At 64.4% G+C, this 26,632-nt stretch overlaps 3 protein-coding genes across 3 annotated transcripts; 1 reads left to right on the forward strand and 2 right to left on the reverse strand.

The window, feature by feature from the left end:
* Nucleotides 1-1,100: 1,100 nt before the first annotated feature.
* VGF (VGF nerve growth factor inducible) lies at nucleotides 1,101-7,679 on the forward strand. Its single transcript, XM_005314450.3, has 2 exons — nucleotides 1,101-1,182; nucleotides 4,504-7,679. The coding sequence occupies exon 2, from the start codon at nucleotides 4,511-4,513 to the stop codon at nucleotides 5,942-5,944; it is 1,434 nt and encodes a 477-aa protein (XP_005314507.2). The 5' UTR covers nucleotides 1,101-1,182; nucleotides 4,504-4,510; the 3' UTR covers nucleotides 5,945-7,679.
* A 3,765-nt stretch (nucleotides 7,680-11,444) lies between these two features.
* Nucleotides 11,445-19,041, reverse strand: AP1S1 (adaptor related protein complex 1 subunit sigma 1). Its single transcript, XM_065569237.1, has 5 exons — nucleotides 18,885-19,041; nucleotides 16,025-16,203; nucleotides 14,415-14,523; nucleotides 13,013-13,150; nucleotides 11,445-12,001 (listed from the first exon to the last, which is right to left on the reverse strand). The coding sequence occupies exons 1-5, from the start codon at nucleotides 18,981-18,983 to the stop codon at nucleotides 11,954-11,956; spliced, it is 573 nt and encodes a 190-aa protein (XP_065425309.1). The 5' UTR covers nucleotides 18,984-19,041; the 3' UTR covers nucleotides 11,445-11,953.
* A 1,412-nt stretch (nucleotides 19,042-20,453) lies between these two features.
* SERPINE1 (serpin family E member 1) lies at nucleotides 20,454-25,926 on the reverse strand. Its single transcript, XM_065569066.1, is given in 12 exon segments — nucleotides 20,454-21,615; nucleotides 22,284-22,319; nucleotides 22,322-22,366; nucleotides 22,619-22,741; nucleotides 22,833-22,933; nucleotides 23,435-23,463; nucleotides 23,465-23,587; nucleotides 23,589-23,635; nucleotides 23,797-23,991; nucleotides 24,353-24,586; nucleotides 24,823-25,085; nucleotides 25,773-25,926. Coding segments are annotated over 11 exon segments (1,233 nt in total). The 5' UTR covers nucleotide 25,085; nucleotides 25,773-25,926; the 3' UTR covers nucleotides 20,454-21,577.
* Between the last annotated feature and the right edge of the window lie 706 nt (nucleotides 25,927-26,632).

The raw sequence follows: 26,632 nt of genomic DNA on the forward strand, positions 1-26,632 counted from the left end.
GGGACACACATCTCATCACACACACACACACATTCATACATGAGCAGCAACACAACCCGACCGAGCACACAGCTACACACCCCTGCACACACACACACACACACACACAGCATGCCTACCCGCACATACAATCCCACCCTAGCACATGGAGACACAGCACACACACACAATCCCACCCAGCACAAACACATTCCTACACACACAACACACACGCACACAATCCCACCCAGCACAAACACATTCCTACACACACAACACACACACACACACACAATCCCACTCCAGCACAAACACAGATTGCTACACACACACAATCCCACCCAGCACACATTCCCAGCAGACACACTCACACAAATACAGTCACACTCCCATTCAGCACACACAGCAGCTCACACAGCACAAACACATATTTTTACACGTACACACAAAGACATATGCACCCCACCCACACACACAATCCCATCCAGCACCAACAGATTCCTACACACACACACAGCATACACACACAATCCCATCCAGCACCAACAGATTCCTACACACACACACACACCCCGCATACACACACAATCCCACCCAGCACAAACAGATTCCTACACACACACACAGCATACACACACAATCCCATCCAGCACAAACAGATTCCTACACACACACACAGCATACACACACAATCCCACCCAGCACAAACAGATTCCTACACACAACACAAAATCAAACACAACACAATACGTACACACACACACACACACTGCAGCAGCTGCGCCGCACCCCTGGCACGAAGGCGGCCCTAGAATTCATGCGGGGGGGGTCCCACTAACCATCCCCCCCCCCGCTCTCCCCTGGGGGGGAGATACATTATCTCCATGGCTCATTGCCTCCCCCCTCCCCATTCATCCTTTCGTTCATCGCTCCCCCATTGACCCCTCCCCGCTGCCTTTCATTCATTCATTCCGAAGCAGCGAACCCTCCGTAGCTCCGCGCATGCGTGAGACTCCCCCTCCCCCTTCCTCCAATCCCAGTCGGATTTTATGAATGGAACATTGACGTCAATGGCGCCCCCTCCCTCCCCACGTGGGCTCGCGCCTGTCTATAAAGGCGGCGCGCGGCGCCTGTCCAGGGTGCTGAAGGCAGATCGCGGCCAGCTCTGGGGAGGGGGACGGACACCACCCCGCCGCACGGCCGGTAAACAGCCCCGCCACCACCACCACTCGGGCGTGGGGAGGGTCCCACCTATAGGGGGGGGTCAATAGGGATCCCCCTTTGCTGCATGTGTGGGGCGGATCCCCGGGAAGGGGCGCTGGGAAGGGGGACCCCGCTGGAGGAATGCGTGGGGGTGTCCCTGTTACAGGGCGCTGGGAGGGGGTACCCCACTGGGAGAATTGGGGGTCCCTGATATAGAGGGGTGCTGGTAAGGGGTACCCGCTGGGAGAATTGGGGGTCCCTGTTACAGGGCGCTGGGAAGGCATACCCGCTGGGGGAATTGGGGGGGCTCTGATATAGAGGAGCGCTGGGAAGGGGTACCCGCTGGGGGAATAGGGGGTCCCTGTTACAGGGCGCTGGGAAGGGGTATCAACTGGGGGAATTGGGGGGTCCCTGTTACAGGGGCTCTGGGAAGGCGTACCCGCTGGGGGAATTGGGGGGGCTCTGATATAGAGGGGCGCTGGGAAGATGTACCTGCTGGGGAAATTGGGGGGGCTCTGATATAGAGGGGCGCTGGGAAGGCGTACCCGCTGGAGGAATTGGGGGGGCTCTGATAGAGGGGTGCTGGGAAGGGGTACCCGCTGCGGGAATTGGGGGGGGCTCTGATATAGAGGGGCGCTGGAAAGGGGTACCCCGCTGGGGGAATTGAGGGGGGGTACCCGCTGGGGGAATGCGGTGGAGGAGATGCGGTTGTAGGTAGCCAGGGCGGGGATGCCCTCGTGCCGGGAAGCGGTTCTCCCAGCAAACCCGCAAGCGGGGGCGGGAGGGTGGGGGGAAGGGAAGCGGGCAGGAGGCAGGGAGGACAGAGAGACCGGGGGTTCCCCCTTCCCGTGGGGAGAGAGCAGAGGCAGCCGCTCCCCCTCAAGTCTTCCACCACCCCCGATATCCCCTTTCCCCTGCACCCACCTCCCCTCTGCACCCCCAACCCCCTCCCACCTCTTCTGTGCACTCCCAATTCCCCTCCCCACTGCATCCTCGCCTCTAGCCCCCTCCACACCCCCATACCGCCTCCCCTATCTCCCTTCTGCACACCCGCCCTTAGCCCCCTTCCCCTAGCCCTTCTCCCCTCTGCCCCCAACCCCACTGCATCCTCGCCTCTAGCCCCCCTCCACACCCCCATACCGCCTCCCCTATCTCCCCTCTGCACACCCGCCCTTAGCCCCCTTCCCCAGCCCTTCTCCCCTCTGCCCCCCCACCCCACTGCACCCTCGCCTCTAGCCCCCCCTCCACACCCCCATACCGCCTCCCCTATCTCCCCTCTGCACACCCGCCCTTAGCCCCCTTCCCCAGCCCTTCTCCCCTCTGCCCCCCCACCCCACTGCACCCTCGCCTCTAGCCCCCCCTCCACACCCCCTACCCCACGTCCCGTCTGCAGCCCCACCCCTAGCCCCCTTTCCCTATTTCCCCTCCGCAGACCCGCCCCCCGTCCTTCCCCATCCCTGCTAGGGCGGGGCGAGCCGCAGGCTGGCAGCCGCTGGTTGCAATACACATTAGCGGGCGTGGGGGGCAGGGAGGGAGCAGGGACGGGAAATCCTGCAGGCTGAGTGGAGGGATGGAGGTGAAAATATAGGCGTGTAATTGTGTGAGCGTGGGCGACTGCATGTGTGCGAGTGCCCCCTCGTGAGAGGTGCTGGGCGTGTAATTGTGTGAGCGTGGGCTACTGCGTGTGTGTGCATGTGCCCTCCCGTGAGATGTGCTGGGCGTGTAATTGTGTAAGCGTGGGCTATTGTGTGTGCACATGCTCCCCCCCGTGAGAGGTGCTGGGCGTGTAATTGTGTGAGCTATTGCGTTTGTGCGCACCCCCCCCACATGAGAGGTGCTGGGCGTGTAATTGTGTGAGCTATTGAGTGTGTGTGCACGTGCCCCCCGTGAGAGGTGCTGGGTGTAATTGTGTGAGCGTGGGCTATTGAGTGTGTGTGCACGTGCCCCCCCGTGACAGGTGCTGGGTGTAATTGTGTGAGCGTGGGCTATTGTGTGTGTGTGCACGTGCCCCCCCGTGACAGGTGCTGGGTGTAATTGTGTGAGCGTGGGCTATTGAGTGTGTGTGCACGTGCCCCCCCATGAGAGGTGCTGGGTGTGTAATTGTGTGAACGTGGGCTATTGTGTGTGCACATGCCCCCCCCCCCGTGAGAGGTGCTGGGCGTGTAATTGTGTGAGCTATTGCGTTTGTGCGCACCCCCCCCACATGAGAGGTGCTGGGCGTGTAATTGTGTGAGCTATTGAGTGTGTGTGCACGTGCCCCCCGTGAGAGGTGCTGGGTGTAATTGTGTGAGCGTGGGCTATTGAGTGTGTGTGCACGTGCCCCCCCGTGACAGGTGCTGGGTGTAATTGTGTGAGCGTGGGCTATTGTGTGTGTGTGCACGTGCCCCCCCGTGACAGGTGCTGGGTGTAATTGTGTGAGCGTGGGCTATTGAGTGTGTGTGCACGTGCCCCCCCATGAGAGGTGCTGGGTGTGTAATTGTGTGAACGTGGGCTATTGTGTGTGCACATGCCCCCCCCCCCGTGAGAGGTGCTGGGCGTGTAATTGTGTGAGCTATTGAGTGTGTGTGCACGTGCCCCCCGTGAGAGGTGCTGGGCGTGTAATTGTGTGAGCGTGAGCTATTGCGTGTGTGCGCACGTGCCCCCCCCCGGTGAGAGGTGCTGGGCGTGTAATTGTGTGAGCGTGAGCTATTGCGTGTGTGCGCACGTGCCCCCCCCCCCCGTGAGAGGTGCTGGGCGTGTAATTGTGTGAGCGTGAGCTATTGCGTGTGTGCGCACGTGCCCCCCCCCGTGAGAGGTGCTGGGCGTGTAATTGTGTGAGTGTGGGCTATTGCATGTGTGCGTGCACGTGCGCCAGCTCCCGGTGACAGCGTTGGGCGTGCAACTGCCAGGGTCTTGTGCGTGTCCACGAACATGTCCTGGCGACTGCATCTGCCAAAGTCGGTGAGCGTGGAACAGGAACGACGGGGCGTGACTGTGGGCGTGCCCCCGTGCAAGAGGCTCCAGGGGGGAGTGCGTCTCCACTGTCAACGAACCGGGTGGTGGGGGGCGGGGGTTCCCAACCCGGGTTACGTGAGCAGGGAAGACACGGCACCGGTGCGATCTGGGGAAAGGACACGCCCTTTTCTCTGCAGGGAAAACAGGGCCAGTGGGCGGGCTGGGCGGGGGGAGATCGCTGGGTGCTCCTCCAGCCGGGGTGAATCCCTGGGGCTCTCCCTTTGGGGTGTCGGGAGTCCTGTCCCCCCTCCAGCTGGGGCTGGGGGGCATGGCTCTGGGCCAGCGGGGGACTGACTCTGGCTGTCCCCTTCTCTGTCTCCCCTACAGAAGCACCATGCTGGGCTCACACGCCCCTCTCCGCGGAGCTGCCCTGCTCTTCTCCATCAGCCTCCTGACGCAGTGCTGCCTGCATGCCGCCCCCCTGCCCCCGGGGGAGGAGGCCCACCCCGAGGAGTCCCGCCAGCCCAGCCCTGCGCCCCCCGCCAAGGAGGTCCGGACGAGAGCCCTGCCCGCACCCAGCCGGGAAGGCGGGGACGCCCAGGAGGAGGAAGACGACGACGAGCTCTTCCGAGACGTGGACCCCAAGGCCTTGGCCGCCGTGCTGCTCCAAGCCCTGGGCAACGGGGGCCACAACTCTCCGGACAAGCGCCGGGCCCCGGATGAGGAGCGGGTACAGAGCCAGAGCCGGAGCACCAGCCTGGGGGCGGGCCGGGCCCGGGAGCAGCAGCTGGAGGAAGAGGAGGAGGAGGAAGGCAGAGACAGCAGCTCCCAGGAGCTGGAGAGCCTGCAGGCCCTGCTGCGCGAGCTGCAGCCACTCGGCCCTGCGGCCAAGCGGGAACGCGCCCAGGGGGACGCCGGCCACAACGTGGTGCTGAAGGAGCTGGAGGAGTATGAGCGGCTGCGGGCCGGCACCAAGCGCCGGGCCCCACCAGCCGAGCCCTGGGCCGGCGCTAGGAAACTGAGGCAGCAGCAGCAGCTGGAGCACCAGCTCCTGCAGCGGCGCTACGAGGAGCTGGCCGAGAGCCGGCGACAGGCCGAGGAGGCCCGCAAGGCGGCCGCCGAGGAGGAGCGGCTGGCCGACATGGCCTCCGACCTGCTGCTGCAGTACCTGCTGAAGGGCCGGGAGGACGAGGGCGAGCAGGGGGCCGACGCCCACGAGGAGGAGGAGGAGGAGGAAGAGGAGGGCAGGTTCCGGGGCGGCAGGGCCAAGGGCAGCCCCTTGCTCTTCGAGGACGAGGAAGGCAACGTGGCGGAGGACAAGCGCTCCGACGAGGAGGAGGACGACGACGACGTCATCGACCCCAATACCATCGACCAGCTGATCGAGCTCTCCACTAAGCTGCACCTGCCAGCCGAGGACGTCATCGACATCATCAATGATGTGGAGAAGAAGAAGAAGGCAGCGGCGGCGGCGCCGGTGGCGCCCAAGCATCCACCCAAGCCACTCCCCTACACCCCGGCCCGGCCCTACTATCCTGCCGCCCCCTGGCGCCGCCCCAAGCCGGACGAGCGGGACTGGAATGAGGTGCTGCACGGGGACGACTACCTGGCCCCCAAGAGATACCTGGCCAAGCAGAACGACTTCTCCAACTACATCCAGCCCAGGGCGTTCCAGCTGCCGCCGCCGCCATCCTACCCCCACAGCCGCCACCTGCCGGGCTCTCTGGCACCCAGGGACGAGGCCGCCGCCGCCGGCCGGGCCCAAGACGACGAGATGGAGAACTACATCGAGCAGGTGCTGATGGACCATGCCCAGGCGTTCCAGTGAATCACCCCCCCCCCCCATCTCCCCATGGAGAAGCGTGATCATTCTGAGTGTCCCAAGCATTTCAGGTTGTGCATGAGTCAGGAGAACAAACCCCGTCCCTCCCCGTGCCCGCGATGCCCCCCCCTGACTTTAGGATCCCTGGGTCCCACCAAGCCCGCCGCGCTTGAAGGAACCGGGGGGTTGTGGAAGATGCAGCCCCATCCGGCCATCGGGGAACATTCCTCCCCCCTCCTTTCGAGGAGACGCTCTGTGCAGATGACAGGAGGTGCCAGCCCATGGAGAACCCGATCCTGATCCCGCCTCTCTTCTCCGAGCCCCCAGGGACAAGACCCCCGCGTGTCGTCAGCTCTCAGGCGCGTCAATTCTCCACAGCCAGTGGCCCCAGCCCCTTCTAGTGTGGACATGTCCCCGAACCCCAGCCGGAAGGGCCAGCGGAGGCCACTCGCTCCCCTCCCCTCTTACGATGCTAAACAGCAGCCAGCGAGGGAGGCCGAAAAAAAATCTAGACCGGGTCACTGAAAACAGAGCAAAGCCCCAATTGGCTCCAAAATTACCGTCTCGGCTTCAGTGTGTTTTTCCTTCTCATCTCAGCAACTTCCCCCTCTCCTCCCTTCTGTACACACTTCAAAACACAAACGCAGGGAAGGGAAGCGCGATATTTGGATGTGAAAAAATGAGAGGGTTTGTTTCAACATGAACTTCTGGCCATTCTGCGTGGGAGGAGAAAGCCAGAGCAAGTCCCGAGGCGGCGGCGGGGGGGGGGGGGGGGGGGGTATCGACTCGGGGAAAACACAGCCCCGCGGGGGGGGGGTAAAATCGGCACCGCTCCGTTAACTTTAAGGAACTGGCGACTTGACTTCAGGGGTGCCGCTCCTAACATTTACAGGCGCTACAAAGCCATCCTGCCCATCCCGTCTGAGCTCTTACATAACTCAGGCGGAGCACAGCCATCCAGCCCGTAGCTGGTGGTTGAGCTAGTCTCTTTTCGAAAGAGGGGGACAGACTCTGACTTCGGGAGAAGGGCGGCAAATAGGGGCTGTCAACTGAGCCCAGGTGAGGTTCTCCCCGTTGTTAAAATGCCAGAACCCTTCAACATTAAAAGAGCTCCACAGTAGCACATTTACATGCCCAGATCTACGTCACCAACACACGTTCTCTCTTCTGCAATCCCACACTGATCCTTCCGGTTGTCCCAGAATTAAGCTTTGCACGGCGTCCGTCCTCAGGAGAAGGAATGAGGGGAGAACAGAGTGAGATATTCCATACCAAACTGCCTTATCAAGCTATCTTTCCACCGGGTTGTTTCTTCCATCAACCGACACCGAAGCTCGAGGTTAAATATTGTGACTTTGCCAGTGTTACGCACCCCAAAAACATGCCCCCCCCCCCGGCCAGGCATGCCGCGTGCTGTGTCTTGCTGTGAATTCACCACCATCCGAACACTACCAGCATTTCCAGTCAAGCAACCGATCAGTTCTAACCCACGAAGAGGCTAACGTTGACAGTGGGGGAGTGCGCGGGTCGGGGATGGGCGTTGTACTAAGGGGGTTTATTTTCACCCGCATCCAGTTTCCGAGTGTGTGAGATTCTTGGCTTTGTGGCGTCCGGTTCCCAGTCCTGTGCCGTTTGTTTCGATGTCCTGACCTCTGTGTTGTACTTAATAAAACACGTTTGGCCTGTTGTAAATAGCATGTGGAATTACTAGTTTTGCTAAGAAATAAAAGCAACTATTTTATTACGAGTTACTCTCATTATTTACAGCTGGCACTGGGGTCCCCGAGGAGACGCTACGGAGATCTTACGCCAGTGGGCCTGTCTGGCTCAGAACCTGCCTCCCCTCAGGCCAATGGGGCCACCCAGGCTGGCAACCCCGCATCATATCAAACCAAGGGCGCATCTAGCCCAGATCCCACCACCCCCACCCACCCCTCAGGTCAGACCAATGGGCGTATCCAGCCCAGATCCCACTGCCCCCACCAACCCTTCAGATCATACGAAGGGCGCGTCTAGCCTGGATCCCACCGCCCCCACCCACCCTTCAAATCATAGCAAGGGCGTATCTAGCCCGGATCCCACTGCACGCACCCACCCACCACCTCGAGTCAGACCAATGGGCGTATCTAGCCCAGATCCCACTGCATCCACCCATAACCTGGCTGGCTAAAGCACCTGTCTGGTAAACAGGAGATCCTAGGTTCAGCTCCCAGTGGTGCCTTGGTCTCATTTTTTGAGGGGAGGGGGGGAGGGATAGTTCAGTGGTTTGAGCATTGGCCTGCTAAACCCAGGGTTGGGAGTTCAATCCTTGAGGGGGCCATTTAGGGACCTGGGGTAAAAATCTGTCTGGGGATTCGTCCTGCTTTGAGCAGGGGGTTGGACTAGATCCCTCCTGAGGTCCGTTCTGTCATGGAGTCCCCGGGCGATACTCTGGAACTGCTCCCCACAAAGCCAGTCAGGACTTTGGGGAGCCTCCTCTCCCTCGGAGCAGACCGTTTTCAGGGCATGAAGCTCACACGGCTTCACCTCCTGGGAGCATTCAGCATATGCCCCTCTGTGCGCTTCCCACAGCAAGTCCCCCCAGGCAGGGTCCTGGGGAAGCCAAAGGGTTCTGCACCCCCCACTTCGCAGTCAGACGTGACTCTCAGCCAGCCAGTAACCCAGAGGTTTATTAGATGACAGGAACACGGTCTAAAACAGAGCTTGTAGGTCCAGCAAATGGGACCCCTCCGCCGGGTCCATTCTGGGGTTCAGAGAGCCAGACACCCACGTCTGCCCTCACTCCTAGTCCCCAGGTAGCTCCAACTCTCCAACCCACTCCTTCTCTGGGAGGTCACCTGATCTCTTTGTTCACCTTTAGCTATTTCCTTGCAGGGGGGGAAGGGGCCCGGCCATTTGTTGCCAGGGAGACAGAGTGTCAGTGATTTATGCACACTGGCCTTTCCCCACCACCTAGAGACTTAAGAACTGCATAGGGGAAACTGAGGCACCCACACAGTATTCAGAGGAAACATTAAGAACAGTCCCACTTCGTCACCCCCCCCCCAGCCCTGATATTCTATGAACCTCAGGTCAGACCAATGAGCCCATCCAGCCTGGATCCCACCGCACCCACGTACTGGGTGAAACCAATGGGCTCACCTTCCTTTTATCTTACTGGTGCGGAGCCGATTGCCCCTCCAGGCCAGTCTCCCCCACAGTGCAGCCGCCAGCACCCTGTGCTCGAGAGACTGCCACCTTACCATCTACCTAGGGAGTGGTACCATCTTCACCCCACTGTGCATGAGCCCCCCACCAACCCACCCACACTGCCCTTAGCCTTGTCTCCACTGCCTGGGATTGGCGTTACTGCCGAGGGCTCACAGACCTCAGCCGAGTGCGGGGACCCCACAGGCCCTCAAAGCAACTGGCCTAACCAGCCTGTTGCAGGCACGACGCAGGTGTGTCTGGCTGAGATTCCCTGGTCTGGGGTCTACAGGACGGATGGCCGTATGGATACCTAGTAAGCTATTACATGTATCATGGTAGTGGCTAGAGGCATTAACTTGGCTCGTCACCCAGAAACGCGCCTTGTGCCAGCTGCCGCTAAGACCCTTCCCGACCGAGATCGGGGCCCCTGTTGTGCCAGACACTTGTCAGACTCACTCTGACCGAAATTGGGGTCCCCCCTTGTTCTGGGCACTGCACAGATCCCCCCAACCAAAATCAGGGTCCCCCTTTGTTCTGGGCACCGCACAGATCCCCCCCAACCAAAATCGGGGTTCTCTCTCCTTGCGCCTGGCACTGCACAGATCCCCCCGACCAAAATCAGGGTCCCCCCTTGTTCTGGGCACCGCACAGATCCCCCCAACCAAAATCGGGGTCCCCCCTTGTTCTGGGCACCGCACAGATCCCCCCAACCAAAATCGGGGTCCCCCCTTGTTCTGGGCACCGCATAGATTCCCTGACCAAAATCGGGGTTCTCCCTTGTTCTGGGCACCGCACAGATCCCCTCGACCGAAATCGGGGTCCCCCCCTTGTTCTGGGCACCGCACAGATCCCCCCAACCAAAATCGGGGTTCTCCCTCCTTGCGCCTGGCACTGCACAGACAAAGTGAATGCCCCACAACGTTGACCATGTAAATAGACAAAGTCTCCCTATTCACACATAGGGAAACCGAGGCTGGAGAGATGCAGTGACTCATCCAAGGTGAAAACATCCACTCAATGTGCAGCGGCAGCCGGAAAAGTGAACAGAATGTTGGGAATCATTAAGAAAGGGATAGAGAATCAGACAGAAAATATCATGTTGCCTCTCTATAAATCCATGGTACCCCCACATCTTGAATACTGCGTGCAGATGTGGTCGCCCCATCTCAAAAAAGATCTATTGGACTTGGAAAAGATACAGAAAAGGGCAACAAAAATGATGAGGGGTCTGGAACGGCTTCCGTATGAGGAGAAGTTAAACAGACTGGGACTGTGCAGCTTGGAAAAGAGACGGCTAAGGGGAGTTATGATTGAGGTCTATAAAATCATGACGGGTGTGGAGAAAGTAAATAAGGAAGTGTTATTTACTCCTTCTCATAACACAAGAACTAGGGGTCACCCAATGAAATGAATAGGCAGCGGGTTTAAAACAAACAGAAGGAAGTATTTCTTCACACAACGCACTGTTAACCTGTGCAACTCCTCGCCAGAGGATGTTGCGAAGGCCAAGACTATAACATGGTTCAAAGAAGAACTAGAGAAGTTCACGGAAGATAGGTCCATCAATGGCTATTAGCCAGGATGGACAGGGATGGTGTCCCTAGCCTCTGTTTGCCAGAAGCTGGGAATGGGCGACAGGGGATGGGTCACTTGACGATTCCCTGTTCTGTTCATTCCCTCTGGGGCACCTGGCATTGGCCACTGTCGGCAGACAGGACACTGGGCTAGATGGACGGTTGGGCTGACCCAGTCTGGCTGTTCTTAAGGCCATGCAGAGGGACTATGTCAGAGCAGGGGCCCTGAGTTCCAGACCCAGGCCCGGATCTTTCACCTCGAGCTCCGCCGCGGCCGGGCTGGCTCTCGGGGGCTGCGTTCGCACAGCAGGAGAGTTGGGGCTGACGCCGGGGATGCCGGAGAGCGCTGCGCGCCGCTGCTGGGAGAGGAGCCGAGTTAAACAGCAACGATTTCACTGCGGGGAGAATGATCCGGACTGGCAGAATTCGGGCCTGACCTGAGCTCCAGGCAGCAACCCCGGGAACGGGAGAACTGTCCTAGGTCTCAGTGCCAGCCTGCCCACCCAGCTGCTGTGCTGGCATCCCAGGGAGCGGGTGCAGGCGGCCCCAGCAGCTGGGGCGTTGGTTGGGGTAGGCACGCGGTGGGGACAGACCCCCGAGACCGACTCCGGCTGCGGAGCCATATAAAACTCATTGCGCACAGCAGACCGGGGGAGGGAGGCGGGTGTGGACGCACCCATCGGGGTTAGCCAGTACCCCTCTCCCTTCCCCCCCCGCACATTAACTCACTCCACACGGCCGAGTTCTCCACACACACTTTATTCCAAAGGGGGGACCCCGGTTCCCCAAGGGGGGGGCACACGCGCTCCCCACGCCCTGAGTGCCCCGCCCACGGAGATGCCGGGGGAAATGGGACCCTGGGATTGGCTGTAGCCCCCTGCCCGGCGGTACCCAGCTGTGGTGTGGCGATCGCTCCGGCCGGCAGCAGGATCACTGTGCAGGGGGATCTCTCTGCACAGTCCCCCCGCCCAGCCGGCCCCTCTCCCCATGCTCCCCGCTCTTAGTGGCCATCGGCAGGAAGGAGAACGCCGGGGGTGGGGGGCTCTGGCAGGGTCCCGTGGGCTCCCCGAGGGGTGTATATCTATATATTTACACACAGTTCATGGGGCTCACCCCCCCGTCGGCTCCAGGGCGAATTGGTCCCACGTCCGGCTGCTGCTCCACGGGACGAGGACGCCGGGGACGTGGCGCCCGCGGTGTCCGACGCGGCTGGGGACGGATGGCGAGCGGGGGAGGCCCGGCGAACGGCTCGCTACGCCAGCCCCATCTCCTCCAGCACGCTGCGGGGTGACTCATCCTCCTGCAGCACAGAGATAAGGGGGGAGGGAGGGGACGTCAGCAGGGGGGAGACAGAGTCCCTCTGTCCTCCCCCCACATGGGGAGCGGGTTAGAGCCCCGTGGCAGGAGGGCTGGGATTCAGGGACAGAGGGACCCTTGTTGCAGGGAGAGTGGGGCGCTCTGAGCACTCACTTTCCCCCTCCTCCCTATAACCGGGCTGGTCTCAGCCTCGCCGGTCTGTCCCCCCAGCCCAGGCCAAGTCTCTGCCCCTGAGCTAGGCCTGCCTAGCACTGCCCCCCCCGTGCAGTCTAGTGCCCCCCAGGATGGCTGGGACCCTGGGCATGTCTCCCGCCACCCCCCGCATTAACCCCCAGGGTGCCGGAGATGGGCTGGATTGAGTTACCACCCCGGCCTGGCACTAACCCTGCCATGCCAGCCCCACAGCGCCCCTCAGGGACGGGCGAGGGACCCAGGCCGGGCGTTAACCCCTCCGACGCTGGGCGGGGCGCTGGCTGGAGTTTGCGAGCGAGAAGTGGCTGCTTTCTGCCGGCAGCCCGGTCGCCCACGCTGAGCACAGGAGAGAGCCGCAGAGCCCGGTGACTCATCCCCCTGCACCACAGCCTAGGCAATGAGACAGCACCTGCAGTGAGGGCGGGGGGCCCGCTCCCCCGCATCCCCCCATGCTGCGACACAGCCGGGGCTGGAGACAGGATCCCAGCCCCCTCGCCCCAGCCGCTGGTGTGTGCGGGGGGTGTGAAGGGATGTGGTGGTGGGAGCAGTGCACAGGGGACAACATTGAGGGCTGCTGGGCTCTGATCCCCAGCCCTGGGAGCGAGGTGGCACCCCAGGGGTTCATGCCCAGCTGGGGGGTGGTCCTGTCTTTGGATGCACGCAGGAGCAGGCCACACCCAGCCCCGTGGCAGCACGACATGAACCCAGCCTGGCTCTGCTCCACCCGGGAGGGGAGGGGGGGGGGGCATTGGCAGGTTACCCCACACACACTGAGCGGCCCAACCCCCCCGGCCCTCCCTACCTCCTGCAGCAGGTCAGCCTGCTCGATGGCTTTCAGCACGCTCTTCTTGGAGGTGTCTTGGATCTCCCCGCCCATGAGGAACTCGTCCAGAATGAAATAGGCCTTCTCGAAGTTGAAGATGATATCAAGCTCGCACACCTGGGGCGGGAGGGAGGGAGAGAGAGAGGAGTATCAGGGCTGTCCGGAGCCGGGGAGAGAACCCAGGAGTCCTGGCTCCCAGCCCCCATTGCTCTAATCCACCAGCCCCCACTCCCCTCCCAGAGCTGGGGAGAGAACCCAGGAGTCCTGTCTCCCAGCCCCTTCACTCCACTAGCCCTCCGCCCTGTGCTATGGGGCTCTGTTCCCCTCTCAGAGGGAGGGACGCATACAGCTGGGAGGGGGGTGAAAATATGACCAAGTGGGAATTTTTTGTAATGTATTTTATGTTGCCGCTGTGTGCCTCAGTTTCCCCTATACTCCACACGGCTCCCCAGTGGGGTAACGAGGATGAAGGGAACGTCTACCCCTGCAGCGCATGTGGTGAAGACGCTCTGGGCCGACGGGAGAGACGCTCTCACCTCAGCACAGCACAACACACAGGTCGGGCTAACATACGTCGCTCTGGGGGGGGCGTGTGGTGGAATAGCCCCACCCCGGAGCGACACGGGTTTCACTCACACCAGTGGCAGTGTCCACGTGGCCTCTGCTCCCACCGGGTGGGCCGAACGGGTCATTAAAAGGATCAACTCAGTGGGCCCGGACATTAACGCCTAGCGCCCCATGCCCCAGAGGGCAAAGTATTCCCTGCCTCTCCGCAGGGAAGCTGGGCACCACCCCGGCTGGAGACCACAGGACGGAGCGGCACGGGGCGCGGGACGTGCTAGCCGCTTGCTGCCGGCCTGACCGAGAGCGTGAGCCGGGAAATGGGGGCCAGGTCAGCTGGGTGGGTGCACTGCGGCGCGAGACACCCCTGTTCGGGAACGGCGGCTGGGCAGGAGGCTGGCGCACGGAGGCTCAGTCTAGGAGGTGTTGGGGCCCCGGGACCGGCCCTGGAGGCAGAGTGGGGCCCTGGCCTGTGGCTCCGTGACAGGGAATTAGCCGGATTAGCCCAATTAGCGTTTCTATCCCCCGCGGCTCAGCGGGCAGGCGCCTGCCCGGGGGGATTAACGAGGCAGAGTTAATGCGCGGGGGATTAGCTGGGATTTGACCCACCCACCCACAGGGCCCTGGGCCCGAGCCAGCCACACGGATCAGAGGGTTCCGGGGTCACCCAGGCCCCTTGCCTAGGGTCAGCAAGTCCCGCTGCCCGTCTCCAGGGCACCACACCCACCCTAGGGTCACTGCCTGCCCCATACCCCCGGGACCCCAGACCCGTAGGGTGCATGTGTGTGTGTGTATGTGGGGGGGGGGGGGCAGCACTCACACTGCCGAAGTATTTGTCCAGCAGCTCCACGTATCGGTGGATCAGCTCCAGCGTGATCAGCTCGTTGTCCTGGCCTTCAATGGCGCAGCAGAAGTACAGGCTGGCGTATCTGCGGGCGCATGGCAGAGGGCTCAGCGGGGCAGGGTGGGGGGGAGATCCCAGCCAGCACAGGCCTGGGAGTGTACACAGGGAGGGTTGTGGCACATCCCCATGCCCCACCCCCACTACCCAAACCTCCCCCTGGTCCGGGCTGAGCCGAGCCCGTTAGACCCCTGGGCAGGCTCAGTTCCAGTGCCAGGGCCCCACAGGACGGGCAGAGTCAGAGACCCCCGACCCTCCCTGTTCCCTCCCACTACGTGCCCTGCTCCTCCAGGGCCCAGACCAGGGCGGCGCAAGGGGAAACTGCCCCCCCCCACCCCAGGTTCCCCGTGGCCCGTTCAGCCCTCTGGTGCCTCTGCTCGGGCCGCCAGTGTGGGAGGTGCCAGGTGCCAACAATGCCCTGTGACGGGGCGGCTGGGCTCTGGCTCCCAGCCTCAACAATGACAGACTGCAGGCTACGGGCTACCGAGTGGCCTGGAGACGGGGTAAGGCTGGGGCGCCGGCTCCCACCCGGCCCCAGGGCGGGCACTGGCTGGCTCAGGGGGGCGGGGAATGGGGCAGGGGCCTGTCCCCTCTAGGGGGCGCCGGCTCCCACCCGGCCCCAGGGCAGGGACTGGCTGGCTCAGGGGGGCAGGGAATGGGGCAGGGGCCTGTCCCCTCTAGGGGGCGCCGCCTCCCACCCGGACCCAGGGCAGGGACTGGCTGGCTCAGGGGGGCAGGGAATGGGGCAGGGGCCTGTCCCCTCTAGGGGGCGCCGCCTCCCACCCGGCCCCAGGGCAGGGACTGGCTGGTTCGGGGGCGTGGAGAATGGGGCAGGGGCCTGTCCCCTCTAGGGGGCGCTGGCTCCCACCCGGACCCAGGGCAGGGACTGGCTGGTTCGGGGGCGTGGGGAATGGGGCAGGGTCCTGTCCCCTCTAGGGAGCGCTGGCATCAGGAAAATTCCCTTCTCCCCTAGGGTGGTGACGGTGGGGGGGGAGGAGCTGTGTGTGGGGGGATTATGGGGAGTTGTGCATTTGAGGGGGGAGCTCTCTGCTCAGGCTGCCCCCCGGGGCTGGGACCCTCACAGCTAGACCAGCTGTTAAAAGGCTCCTGGCGCCCCCTGATGGCCGCTTGGGCCCTGGCACGCACCAGCCAAGGACTCTGCGGGGTGATTTGTGGGGGGGCAGAAGTGGGTGTGTGTGGGGGGAGTACCTGGGCACAGCCTTCAGTGGCTAGATTTTCAAAAGGGGGGAAGCGGGGGGTCCCTCAAAGTTCCCCGCCCCATTAGGGCCTCTGGTCGCTGCCTGGCTGCCGGATGGGGCTATGACCGCTCCCCTGGACCTCGCCCTGGCGGGGGGGGGCGGAGAGACAGCTGCAGGCGCTGACTCACGGCAGGCACCTGGCCATGGGGTGGAGCCGCTGCCGCTCCCAGCCCACCTGGGCTGCGGGCAGAGGGGCGGGGCCGCCAGGTGAGTGGAAGGGAGGGGGCCGGGCCGGCCTGGACGGTGGGCGGCAACAGGGGGTGGGATCACCTTTTGTAGACCACCTTGAGGTCCCGCCACTCGAGGAAGCTGCACATCTTGGGCTTGCGGGCGAGCACCACCTGCATGAGCTCCCGCACCATCTTCTTCTTCTCCTTGTCCGAGGTGGCCAGGTACCACTTCTGCAGCCGCAGCTTCCCCTGACGGCTGAAGAGCAGCATGAACCGCATCTGCCATGGGGAGAGCGCGGGTCAGAGCAGGGCCCCAGGACGCCTGGGTTCCATCCCTGGCTGACTCGGGGCCAGTCCCTGGCTCCGTGCCTCAGTTTCCCCACCTGGTGACACTGAGCGCAGCAGGTGGCAGGCAGGCAGCAAGGGCCCTAGGCTGGCTGGCTGCTTCCCCCCATCCCCTCAGGTTCACATGCAGCAAAGGGCTGGGACCCTCACAGCTAGACCAGCTGTTAACGGACTCCTGGCGCCCCCCGAAGGCCGCTTGGACCCTGGCACGCACCAGCTGGCTGGTGCCGCGGGCAGACCCAAACCCCTGGCGGAGGGGTGTCCCTGGAGCAGTGCCCCGCACGAGGCCTGCCCCACCAGGCCCCACATGAGCCCTGGCAGGGCCCCGGCCCTTGCAGTGTTAACGAGGAGGCCCGGGCGGGCCAAGGATCCAGCACCCGCGGCCTGGCGAGCCGGAAACAACCTGTTCCGGGCCAGGGAGCCGGATGAAGACGTCATCGTCTGAGCCCGACCAGCCCCGACCCGTCCCGGCCACCTCACTTAGTCATGCTGCGCTGACGCAAACCCGCCCGGCCTGTTCGCTGGGGCAGGCCCGGCGACCCCAGGCAGCCCCACTCCTTTCAAACGGGCTCCGAGGAGGAGCCGCTCGGACCCTGCGGCTGGCCGGCCGGCTGCGCGGTGCAAGCAATGCTCCTGGAGCGCAGGTCCTGTCTACACTAAGGGTTGCAACAGCATAATCCGATCACAGCAGTTCAGCTGCTCCCCCCGCCACACACACACCACACACACGATCCCCATACTGGCCACGCAGGCCCCAGCTCCACCCGGGACAGCTCCGGTGTTTGACACCAGTCCTCCACCCTACCCTGTGACCACCGCGCTTCTATACAGCATCGTGCCGTCACCTCCCATGCAAAACGCACAGCGCCTGACACGTGGCGCGCAGGTCCTGTCTACACTAGAGGCGGCAACGAGCCGGCTCCTCGCGGTTGCAAAGCCGCATCAACGTCAGACACAGCCCCACCCCCCGTATGTCACTGTATCTCAGGGGTTCAGCCACACCCACCAGCCCGGCCTCCGGCGCGCAGGTCCTGTCTACACTAGGGGCAACAACAGTGTTCGAAGCCATTTCCCGGCCGGGATACAAAGCATGTGGCAAGTGAATTAAGATCACGGGTTGGGGCTGGGTGGGGGTCGTTCGGCGGCGTGGCTGTTCAGGAGACAGCGTGTGGAGCAGATGCATCCCGGGCCCCGACTGCGGGAACGTTGCTGATTCTACACAAACCCAGCCCCACTGGCAACCCGCCCCCTTCGTCAGCCCTCACGGACATGGGCGCCGGGGCCGCTGCTCCCTGCCGCCCGGGTCCCTGAGTACCCAGCGGTCCCAGCCAGGGGTGCCCCCCCAGCCCTGCCCAGCCTCCACCATGAGCTGCCACTTCTGGGCTGCCCCTCAGGTCAGCCTCCCCACTTCTCCCCAAGCCCCTCTCCCCATGTTACAATGCCCCACGGGCTCCCCCCTCACCAGGTGCTCCAGCCCCCCCACGGGCTCCCCCAGCCCCTTCCCCCCACGGAACCAGCCCCCCCCCCCACGGGCTCCTCCAGCCCCTTCCCCCCACGGAACCAGCCCCCCCCCCCACGGGCTCCTCCAGCCCCTTCCCCCCCACGGGACCAGCCCCGCCCTCACGGGCTCCCCCAGCCCCTTCCCCCCCACGGGACCAGACCCCCCCCCACGGGCTCCCCCAGCCCCTTCCCCCCCACGGGACCAGACCCCCCCCCACGGGCTCCCCCAGCCCCTTCCCCCCCCACGGGACCAGCCCCCCCCACGGGCTCCTCCAGCCCCTTCCCCCCACGGGACCAGCCCCGCCCTCACGGGCTCCCCCAGCCCCTTCCCCCCACGGGACCAGCCCCCCCACGGGCTCCCCCAGCCCCTTCCCCCCACGGAACCAGCCCCCCCCCCACGGGCTCCTCCAGCCCCCCCCCCCACGGGCTCCTCCAGCCCCTTCCCCCCACGGGACCAGCCCCGCCCTCACGGGCTCCCCCAGCCCCTTCCCCCCACGGGACCAGCCCCCCCCACGGGCTCCCCCAGCCCCTTCCCCCCACGGGACCAGCCCCGCCCTCACGGGCTCCCCCAGCCCCTTCCCCCCACGGGACCAGCCCCCCCACGGGCTCCCCCAGCCCCTTCCCCCCCACGGGACCAGACCCCCCACGGGCTCCCCCAGCCCCTTCCCCCCACGGGACCAGCCCCCCCCCCCACGGGCTCCCCCAGCCCCTTCCCCCCCACGGGACCAGACCCCCCACGGGCTCCCCCAGCCCCTTCCCCCCACGGGACCAGCCCCCCCCCCACGGGCTCCCCCAGCCCCTTCCCCCCCACGGGACCAGACCCCCCCCACGGGCTCCCCAGCCCCTTCCCCCCACGGGACCAGACCCCCCCCCCCACGGGCTCCCCCAGCCCCTTCCCCCCCACGGGACCAGACCCCCCCCCCCACGGGCTCCCCCAGCCCCTTCCCCCCCACGGGACCAGACCCCCCACGGGCTCCCCCAGCCCCTTCCCCCCACGGGACCAGCCCCCCCCCCACGGGCTCCCCCCCACGGGACCAGCCCCCCCCCACGGGCTCCTCCAGCCCCTTCCCCCCACGGGTCCAGCCCCCCCATAGGCCCCGGCCCCCCGCGCTCACCATGGCGCCGCCTCCCCCCGCCGGGCCGGTCCCGTCCGGTCCGCCTCGCTCAACCTGGCCAGGTACCGAGCCCGGGCCCGGCCTCCCCGCGCTGCGCATGCGCCGGGGAACGAGGGGCAAGAGCCACTTCCGGGAGGGGGAGGAGAGGGGAGGGAGAGCCGTTTCCATGGCAACGGGGGCAGGGTGGGAGTGCGGGATTCTGTAACCATGGCAACGGGGGCAAAACGGAGGGGGGCGAGGGACCCATAACAAGGGGCAGGAGCCACTTCTGGAAAGAGGCGGGAGGGGGAGAGCTGTTTCCATGGCAACGGGGGAAGGGCGGGAGTGGGTGACCTGTAACCATGGCAATGGGGTCAAGAGTGGACTGTTTCCATGGCAACGGGGGCAAGATGGGGGGGTGACTTGTAACCATGGCAATGGGGTCGAGTGGACTGTTTCCATGGCAACGGGGGCAAGATGGAGGTGCAGGGACCTCTAACCGTGGCAATAGGCAAGAGGGAGCCGTGTCCATGGCAACGGGGGGGGAGTAGGATGGTGTGTGTGTGTGGGGGGGGTTGCAGGGGTGATCTCTCCTTTCCAAGGGGGAGTGAGCTGGGGCCCAGAGGAGGGGCTGGGTGTGTTTCCATGGCAACATGGGGAGGTTCCCAGAGGAGGGGAATGGGGTGTTGTGGGGCAGGGATCGCAGGGGGGGGGGGTTTAAGGTGGAGGTCCCTGGGGGCATGAAGGTAGGGGGGGGTGGGAAGCAGGAGGGGCCCAGGATGGAAGTGGAGGGGGGCTATGGGGGAGAAGGATGGCAGAGTGGAGGGGGGGGGGGGGATGTAGGCCATGGCTGAGATGAGGAGGGCTATGGGGGGAGAGGAACGGAGGTATGGTAGAGTGGAGGGGGGACATGGGGGCCATGGCTGAGTCAAGGGGAGCCAGGGGGGAGAGATGGGGGCATGGCTGAGTGGGCACAGCTGGACCCGGGGTTATGCCCCCTCTGCCTCTGGGGCATCTCCTCCCCGCACCCCACCCAGCAGTTCCCGGCAGCAGGGAGTCATGTGGCAGAGGCTGCCGGCTGTGCGCCGGCCAGAGCCAAGGGGGTGCTGAAGGCCGCGCTGAGCCCCTCACCCTGGGGGAAGCCGCCCCCTGCCAGTCTGAGGCTGCCACCCTGCCCGCAGGTAAGAAGGCCGAGAGTCTGCCCCATAGAGAAAGGAGTGGGTGGATGGCATGCCCCTGCAATCCGTACGGACCCCACTGCTGCGCCAGGGGGCCTGTGCAACCGGGAGCAGGGCTGGGAGGAGGGGGTTCCCCTTGCAGCTAGCCCTGCCCCCAAAGCCAGGGGGCAGGGCTGCTCTCTCCCTGGGGCAGGGTTGACCCTACAGCCCATTTATTAGTCCCCGCTACAGGCCATGCCGCCCACCCCAGGCCCTTTCCCCACAGCCAGTGGGCTGGGATCGGGGCTCACAGCACAGCATGGGTGGCAGCGCATGGGCACGTGGATCCAGAGAACGCAGGGTGCCAGGGCTGGGGATACAGAGCTGGGGCGGGCAGTGAGCGAGGCTGGGGTCGTACCAAGCAGACACCGTGTTTCCATAGAGATTTTTATTGCTTTTCTTACATAGGAAAAGTGGAATAAAAACTATTCAATTAAAAAAAAAATCCATATACACACCCACATCCCATGCAATTCACTGCCAAAGTACAGAAATCCTGCCTCACTGCAAAGGGGAGAGGGGGTCCCTACACACCCCAGGCCCCACAGGGGGTATAGGGAAAAGGACGTCACCCCTCGGCACGTCCCTTTAAGGCACTGCTGAGTGGGATGCGAGGGGTATTTAAATCCCCACCCTGCGTGTTCGTTTCACACCGCCGAGGAAGCCGCTGGTGGTGAGGGGTGGGAAAACGTGACTGTCCAAGGCCAAACACCTCAGTTATTTTTAAACAGCTGCTGAGTTTTTTGGGGGGCTGCATGCGGCTGGTGAGGGTGACTCACCGCCGGCCCTTATCTGCACACGCAGCTCTGCAGGCCGCACGTGACGATTGCTTCACCCAGCTTCCTGCGGGGTGGGGGGAGTAATGCAGGCCCAGAGGAGGGGCCCCCCACCCGCCCGCAATGGGGCTGTAGCTCACGCCGAGCTCTTGGGGGCAGTGAACAAAAGCTTAGAGTGGCTTCGCTCTGGCCGGCCCTTTTGGGGGTGCCCCCCTCGCCCACCCACCCCACACAGGCCCCTCAAATGCAAACAAAGCTAGGAATATATTATCTCCTCTACAATATATTACTCTCCCATACATTCATGCCCAGCCCCGTGACCGGGAACAGGGCTCCTGACACCCCCAGAGGAGGGGGTGAGGTAGCAGCCTCCAGTGTAAACTCATTAGAATCCATGCAAGTCCCAAGTCCCAGCACGGTAGGACCAGGGAAATGGAATCACTGGGGGGGAAAGGGGGGGTAGATGCCAGCCCCTGGGACTCCCAGCTGTGGGGGACAGCCCAGTGACTGCCATCCTACATGGTGCCACTACTGGGCAGAGTGGGCCCCCCAAGGGGCCTGCTGCCCTGCAATCCAGGGGGGAGAGTGGGAGACCCAGAAAGTCAAACTGAACAGGACAGGCACCTCCTCCTCAGGCAGGGGGTGGGGTGAGGCAGAGCCCCCCACCCCGTGAGATGGCCTCGCTTCCCAGTCTGCTCCCAGCACGGGGGGTTCCCCGTGCTCAGGGCTCCATCACCTGTCCCATGAAGAGGATGGCACCTGGGGGGGCAGAGAAACAGGGGGTGAGTCAGGATGGTCACAGCTGGCCCCCTCCCAACCCTGCCTGCCCCACTGCTCTCTCCTTCCCTCCCCATAAGCCAGAGGGCGCAGGCCCACCCCAAGCTGTACAGCACTGGAGCCCCTGGCCCATCCTCTGACAGCTGGGACAGGCAGCAGGATGCCAGGGTCGATGGGCCCCATGGCTGAGCCCCCAGTGTGATTCCTCAACTGGGCTGGGTTCTCTCCCCGGCTCTGGGAGGGGACTGGGGGGCTGGTGGGTCAGAGCGGGGGGGCTGGGAGCCAGGACTCCTGGGTTCTCTCCCCGGCTGTGGGAGGGGAGTGGGGGTTGGGGGGTTGGAGCAGGGGGGCTGGGAGCCAGGACCCTGGGTTCTCTCCCCGGCTCGGGGAGGGGAGGGGGGGGCTGGTGGGTCAGAGCGGGGGGGTGGGGCTGGGAGCCAGGACTCCTGGGTTCTCTCCCCGGCTGTGGGAGGGGAGTGGGGGGTTGGAGCAGGGGGGCTGGGAGCCAGGACTCCTGGGTTCTCTCCCCGGCTCAGGGAGGGGAGTGGGGGTTGGAGCAGGGGGGCTGGGAGCCAGGACTCCTGGGTTCTCTCCCCGGCTCAGGGAGGGGAGCGAGGTCTAGCTGTTCGGGACATCGGGCTGACCCTCACCTGTGGGGTTGTGCCGCACCACGAAGAGGAAGGGCCGTCCATGATGATCTCCAGGGGGGACATCCGTGCGTAGACAATGGCAGCTGGAAGAAAGGAACCGGACGTCACCCCCAGGAGTCGGCTGGGCTGTCCCGCTAACAGGACTGCGAGAGGTCAGCCCCACCCACCTGAGGCCACACCGCTCAGAGCCCCCATGGGACGGGTCATGGCAGACTAGAGGGGTTCTCCGGCTGGGCCCTGCTGCACCCCCTGGCTGGCCAGTTCAGGCAAAAGCCACGGGACAGGGAGCTCCAGGCCAGCCCCCAGTGCACCCCCAGGAGCCTTCGACCGCTCACCTGTGGCAGAGGAGGCTTTGGTGCCGCTCTCATTCACCTCGATCTTCACCTTCTGCAGGGCCTGGGCCACGTTACAGCGACTCCTCGGCTGAGAGAGAGAGAGATGGATGTGAGCCTGGGGGTCTCCCCTGCCCAGCGGCCGAGAGACAAGGCACAGGCAGGTAGGAGACAAAGCGGGCAGCGGGGGCATCCCCACGCGGGGCGAGGCCCTCACCTGACAGGCTGGTGAAGTCCGCGGTGCTGGGGTTAAAGACGTCCCTCACGCCCAGCTGCTGCAGGGGCCGGCGCAGGTCGGATTCGCTCTCCAGGGAGAACCTGTGGGGGGAGAGGGGGAGACGAAGAAGGGGCTCAGTGGGAGGGGAGAAACAGCTGCGGCCCCCGTTGTCTGCCCCAGGGGTGTGGGCACAGAAAACCCCATGAAGTACGACGTCAGCACCAGGGCTTCATCTAGTGCCCTGCTGCAGAAATAGAACCTAGGAGTCCTGGCTCCCAGCCCCCCCAGCTCTAACCCCCCAGCCCCCGCTCCCCTCCCAGAGCCGGGGAGAGAACCCAGGAGTCCTGGCTCCCAGCCCCCCCAGCTCTAACCCCCCAGCCCCCGCTCCCCTCCCAGCGCCGGGGAGAGAACCCACGAGTCCTGGCTCCCAGCCCCCCCAGCTCTAACCCCCCCAGCCCCCGCTCCCCTCCCCTCCCAGAGCCGGGGAGAGAACCCAGGAGTCCTGGCTCCCAGCCCTAACCCCCCAGCCCCCGCTCCCCTCCCAGCGCCGGGGAGAGAACCCAGGAGTCCTGACTTGAGGACACAGAGGCGCAGGTTCTCACTTGGGAAGCACGAGCTGCCGGGGCACTCGGGGTCATGTTTGTCTTCCACTTGCCCACCAGCTGGGCATCGAGGACCCGGGTCAGGGCGGCCAGGGGCACCTCTCGGCGGTAGGGGGCGGCGATGAGCATGCTGAGCGTGTCCCCGTGGTACGGGCAGCTCCACCACGTCGTAGTCCACTCGGTCCGGGGTGAGGAACTCGCCTGGGTGGAGCAGGGAGAGACGGGGTTAACAGGGCAGGCCCGCCCCCGGTCGGGGGGGGGGGGGTAATGTGATTCTTCCCCCTTCCTTGGGGAGCGGAGGGACAGAGTTGGAGAGCCACCAACCACCATCTCCCCTGCCCCCAGCAGGGGGCGCCACTCACCATAGTTGAACTTGGCCGTCTGCTCCATCATGGGCACCACCACACTGCTCCCGTCCGACTTGTGGAAGATGCGCTGGCGCGTGGCCGCCTCCGGGAAAGGCAGCTTCCAGAGCCCCTTGAAATACACCGCGTTCACCAGCACCAGGCGGGTCAGGTCATCCACGGTGCCCGGCCCCAGGAAGTCACTGATCATCCCTGGAACCATGGGGGGGGTGGTGGTTTCAGAGGGCAATGGAACCCAGGAGTCCTGGCTCCCAGCCCCCCTGCTCTGACCCACCAGCCCCCACTCCCCTCCCAGAGCCGGGGAGAGAACCCAGGAGTCCTGGCTCCCAGCCCCCCTGCTCTGACCCACCAGCCCCCACTCCCCTCCCAGAGCCGGGGAGAGAACCCAGGAGTCCTGGCTCCCAACCCCCCTGCTCTAACCACCAGCCCCCACTCCCCTCCCAGAGCCGGGGAGAGAACCCAGGAGTCCTGGCTCCCAACCCCCTGCTCTAACCACCAGCCCCCACTCCCCTCCCAGAGCCGGGGAGAGAACCCAGGAGTCCCAGCCACTCACCGTGGGTGCTGTCCTTGACCCAGTCATTGATGATGAAGCGAGCCCGCTCGCCCTCCGTGAAGTTGACCTGTTTGACGGTCTGGCGGAAGGCGCGGGCGAACGTCTTCATGAACCCAGGGGCCAGCCCCAGGTCACGCTGCACGAAGAGCGCATCGGCGACGTCCACCTTGTCCTGATTCTTCGGGGCCGTCAGCGCCTTGCGCAGCCACCGCAGGGCCTGGGGGATGCCCCGCTCTGCAGGGGAGGCATGGCTTGTCAGGACAACGAAGGGTTAATGCTATGAAGGGTCCCTTGCCCAGTGTGGAGACGGGGCAGAGCAGCGGGTTACCCAGGGACCCCTTGCCCAGCGCTGAGATGCGGCCACCTCTGGGGCAGGGCAGCTGGCTACATAGGGGCCCACTAGCACCATGCTGAGGCATTTTGCCCAGCACTGACTGTTGGGGAGAGCGCCCCCCTCCCCAGCCCCTTACCATGGACCCCGTACTCCATGGCTGCCTTGATCTGACTCCGGCTCTCCCCGGCGGCCGCCATCTGCAGCATGGCCAGTACAGAGGCCACCCCAAAAGGGGAGAAAGCCACGTTACGATCCGGGGACACCTTGGCCACCTCCCGGAAAACCTTCACCCCAAAGTCGGCAGAGAGCTGGGCCACGCGGGAGCCGGTGGGGTTGCGCAGAGGGTCAGCCACACACAGGAGGGCCATGCCGGCCAGAACCACTAGTGGGAGCTGCATCCTAGAGGGAGAAGGCAGGAAGGGTTAGAAAAGAGCCCAGGAGTCCTGGCTCCCAGCCTGCCCCTGCTCTAACCACCAGCCCTCACGCCCCTCCCAGAGCCAGGGAGAGAACCCAGGAGTCCTGGCTCCCAGCCCGCCCCTGCTCTAACCCACCAGCCCCCACTCCCCTCCCAGAGCCAGGGAGAGAACCCAGGAGTCCTGGCTCCCAGCCCACCCCTGCTCTAACCCACCAGCCCCCACTCCCCTCCCAGAGCCAGGGAGAGAACCCAGGAGTCCTGGCTCCCAGCTCTAACCACCAGCCCTCACGCCCCTCCCAGAGCCGGGGAGAGAACCCAGGAGTCCTGGCTCCCAGCCCGCCCCTGCTCTAACCCACCAGCCCTCACCCCCCTCCCAGAGCCAGGGAGAGAACCCAGGAGTCCTGGCTCCCAGCTCTAACCACCAGCCCTCACTCCCCTCCCAGAGCCGGGGTGGAATAGCAGCGCCCAATAGCACCTCTACCAGCCCCCCCACAAACAGCCCATGGCTCCCCCTAAGCCCCCCGCTGCAGTGGGGCAGCTCCCTCCCGCAGCCAGGGGCCCCCATCCCCGAAGCAGGGGCTCTCCAAGGGCGCACGCCCCGGGCCGGCTCCAGGGAGCCCAGAGCCTGGCCCCCGGGGGGGGTGGCCGCTCCCCCCATCCGCTGTCCTCACCTGGAGACGTTCCGGGCCCTGGAGGTTTGTGCCGAGCACCCGGGTCCCGCCGCCTTATATGCGCTCCCCGTGCGCCCAGGGCGCAGGAAACCGGGATGAACTCATCCCTCCGCACCCGCCTCCTCCTCCCTCTGCGGGGGGGACACTCCTCCGCGGCTGCAGTCCCCGGGTCCTAGCGCCTGCCTTCCTGGCGGGGGGGGGGGGAAGAGGCAATGCGGCGGGGGGGGGGTTGGGGTTCCTGTCCTGTCCCCCTCCCCTCCCCTCCCCAGGGGCGGTGGTGTCAGACGTGGCCCTGTGCCCCGAGGGACTCACCGTGGGCCCCGGGCACCCCCCCCCACTGTCCTCACCAGGGGAGCGCGGTACCTCCAAGGTAAAGGGGGGGCTGAGTCCCTGTTGTTGCCCCCAGTGCACAGCGCCCCCTCCTGTTACCCCCCGTGCATATCCCCCCCTTGCTGCCAGATCTGGCCCCTGGTACCCCCGCCAGTCCTAGGCTGCGGGCTGTGTGTGTGTGTGTGTGTGTGTAGAGCTGGGGACGTTGCTATGGGGAAGCTCTGGAACAAAATAAACAAAAAGCCTGTCTCGGCAGGGTGTGTGTGTGTGTGTGTGTGTGTGTGTGTGCGCACGTGTCAGACAGGCCTGTTTTGGCATGGTGTGTGTTTGTGTTTGTGTTTGTGTGTGTGTCAGACAGGCCTGTCTCAACAGGGTGTGCATGTGTCAGACAGGCCTGTTTTGGCATGGGGTGTGTGTGTGTTTGTGTGTGTGTCAGACAGGCCTGTTTTGGCATGGGGTGTGTGTGTGTTTGTGTGTGTGTCAGACAGGCCTGTTTTGGCAGGGTGTGCGTCAGACAGGCCAATCTCGGC

Source organism: Chrysemys picta, chromosome 16 (assembly GCF_011386835.1).
Source record: "Chrysemys picta bellii isolate R12L10 chromosome 16, ASM1138683v2, whole genome shotgun sequence".
NCBI classification, from domain to species: Eukaryota; Metazoa; Chordata; order Testudines; family Emydidae; genus Chrysemys; species Chrysemys picta.

Excerpts from the sequence above, each read along its gene's own strand:
- VGF (XM_005314450.3), top strand. The coding sequence starts at position 4,511 with ATGCTGGGCTCACACGCCCCTCTCCGCGGAGCTGCCCTGCTCTTCTCC.
- AP1S1 (XM_065569237.1), bottom strand. The coding sequence starts at position 18,983 with ATGCGCAGCGCGGGGAGGCCGGGCCCGGGCTCGGTACCTGGCCAGGTT. Across the intron at positions 16,204-18,884 it reads CGGGGGGAGGCGGCGCCATG|ATGCGGTTCATGCTGCTCTT; the intron begins GTGAGCGCGGGG and ends TCCCCATGGCAG. Across the intron at positions 12,002-13,012 it reads AGGCTGACCTGCTGCAGGAG|GAGGATGAGTCACCCCGCAG; the intron begins GTAGGGAGGGCC and ends TCTGTGCTGCAG.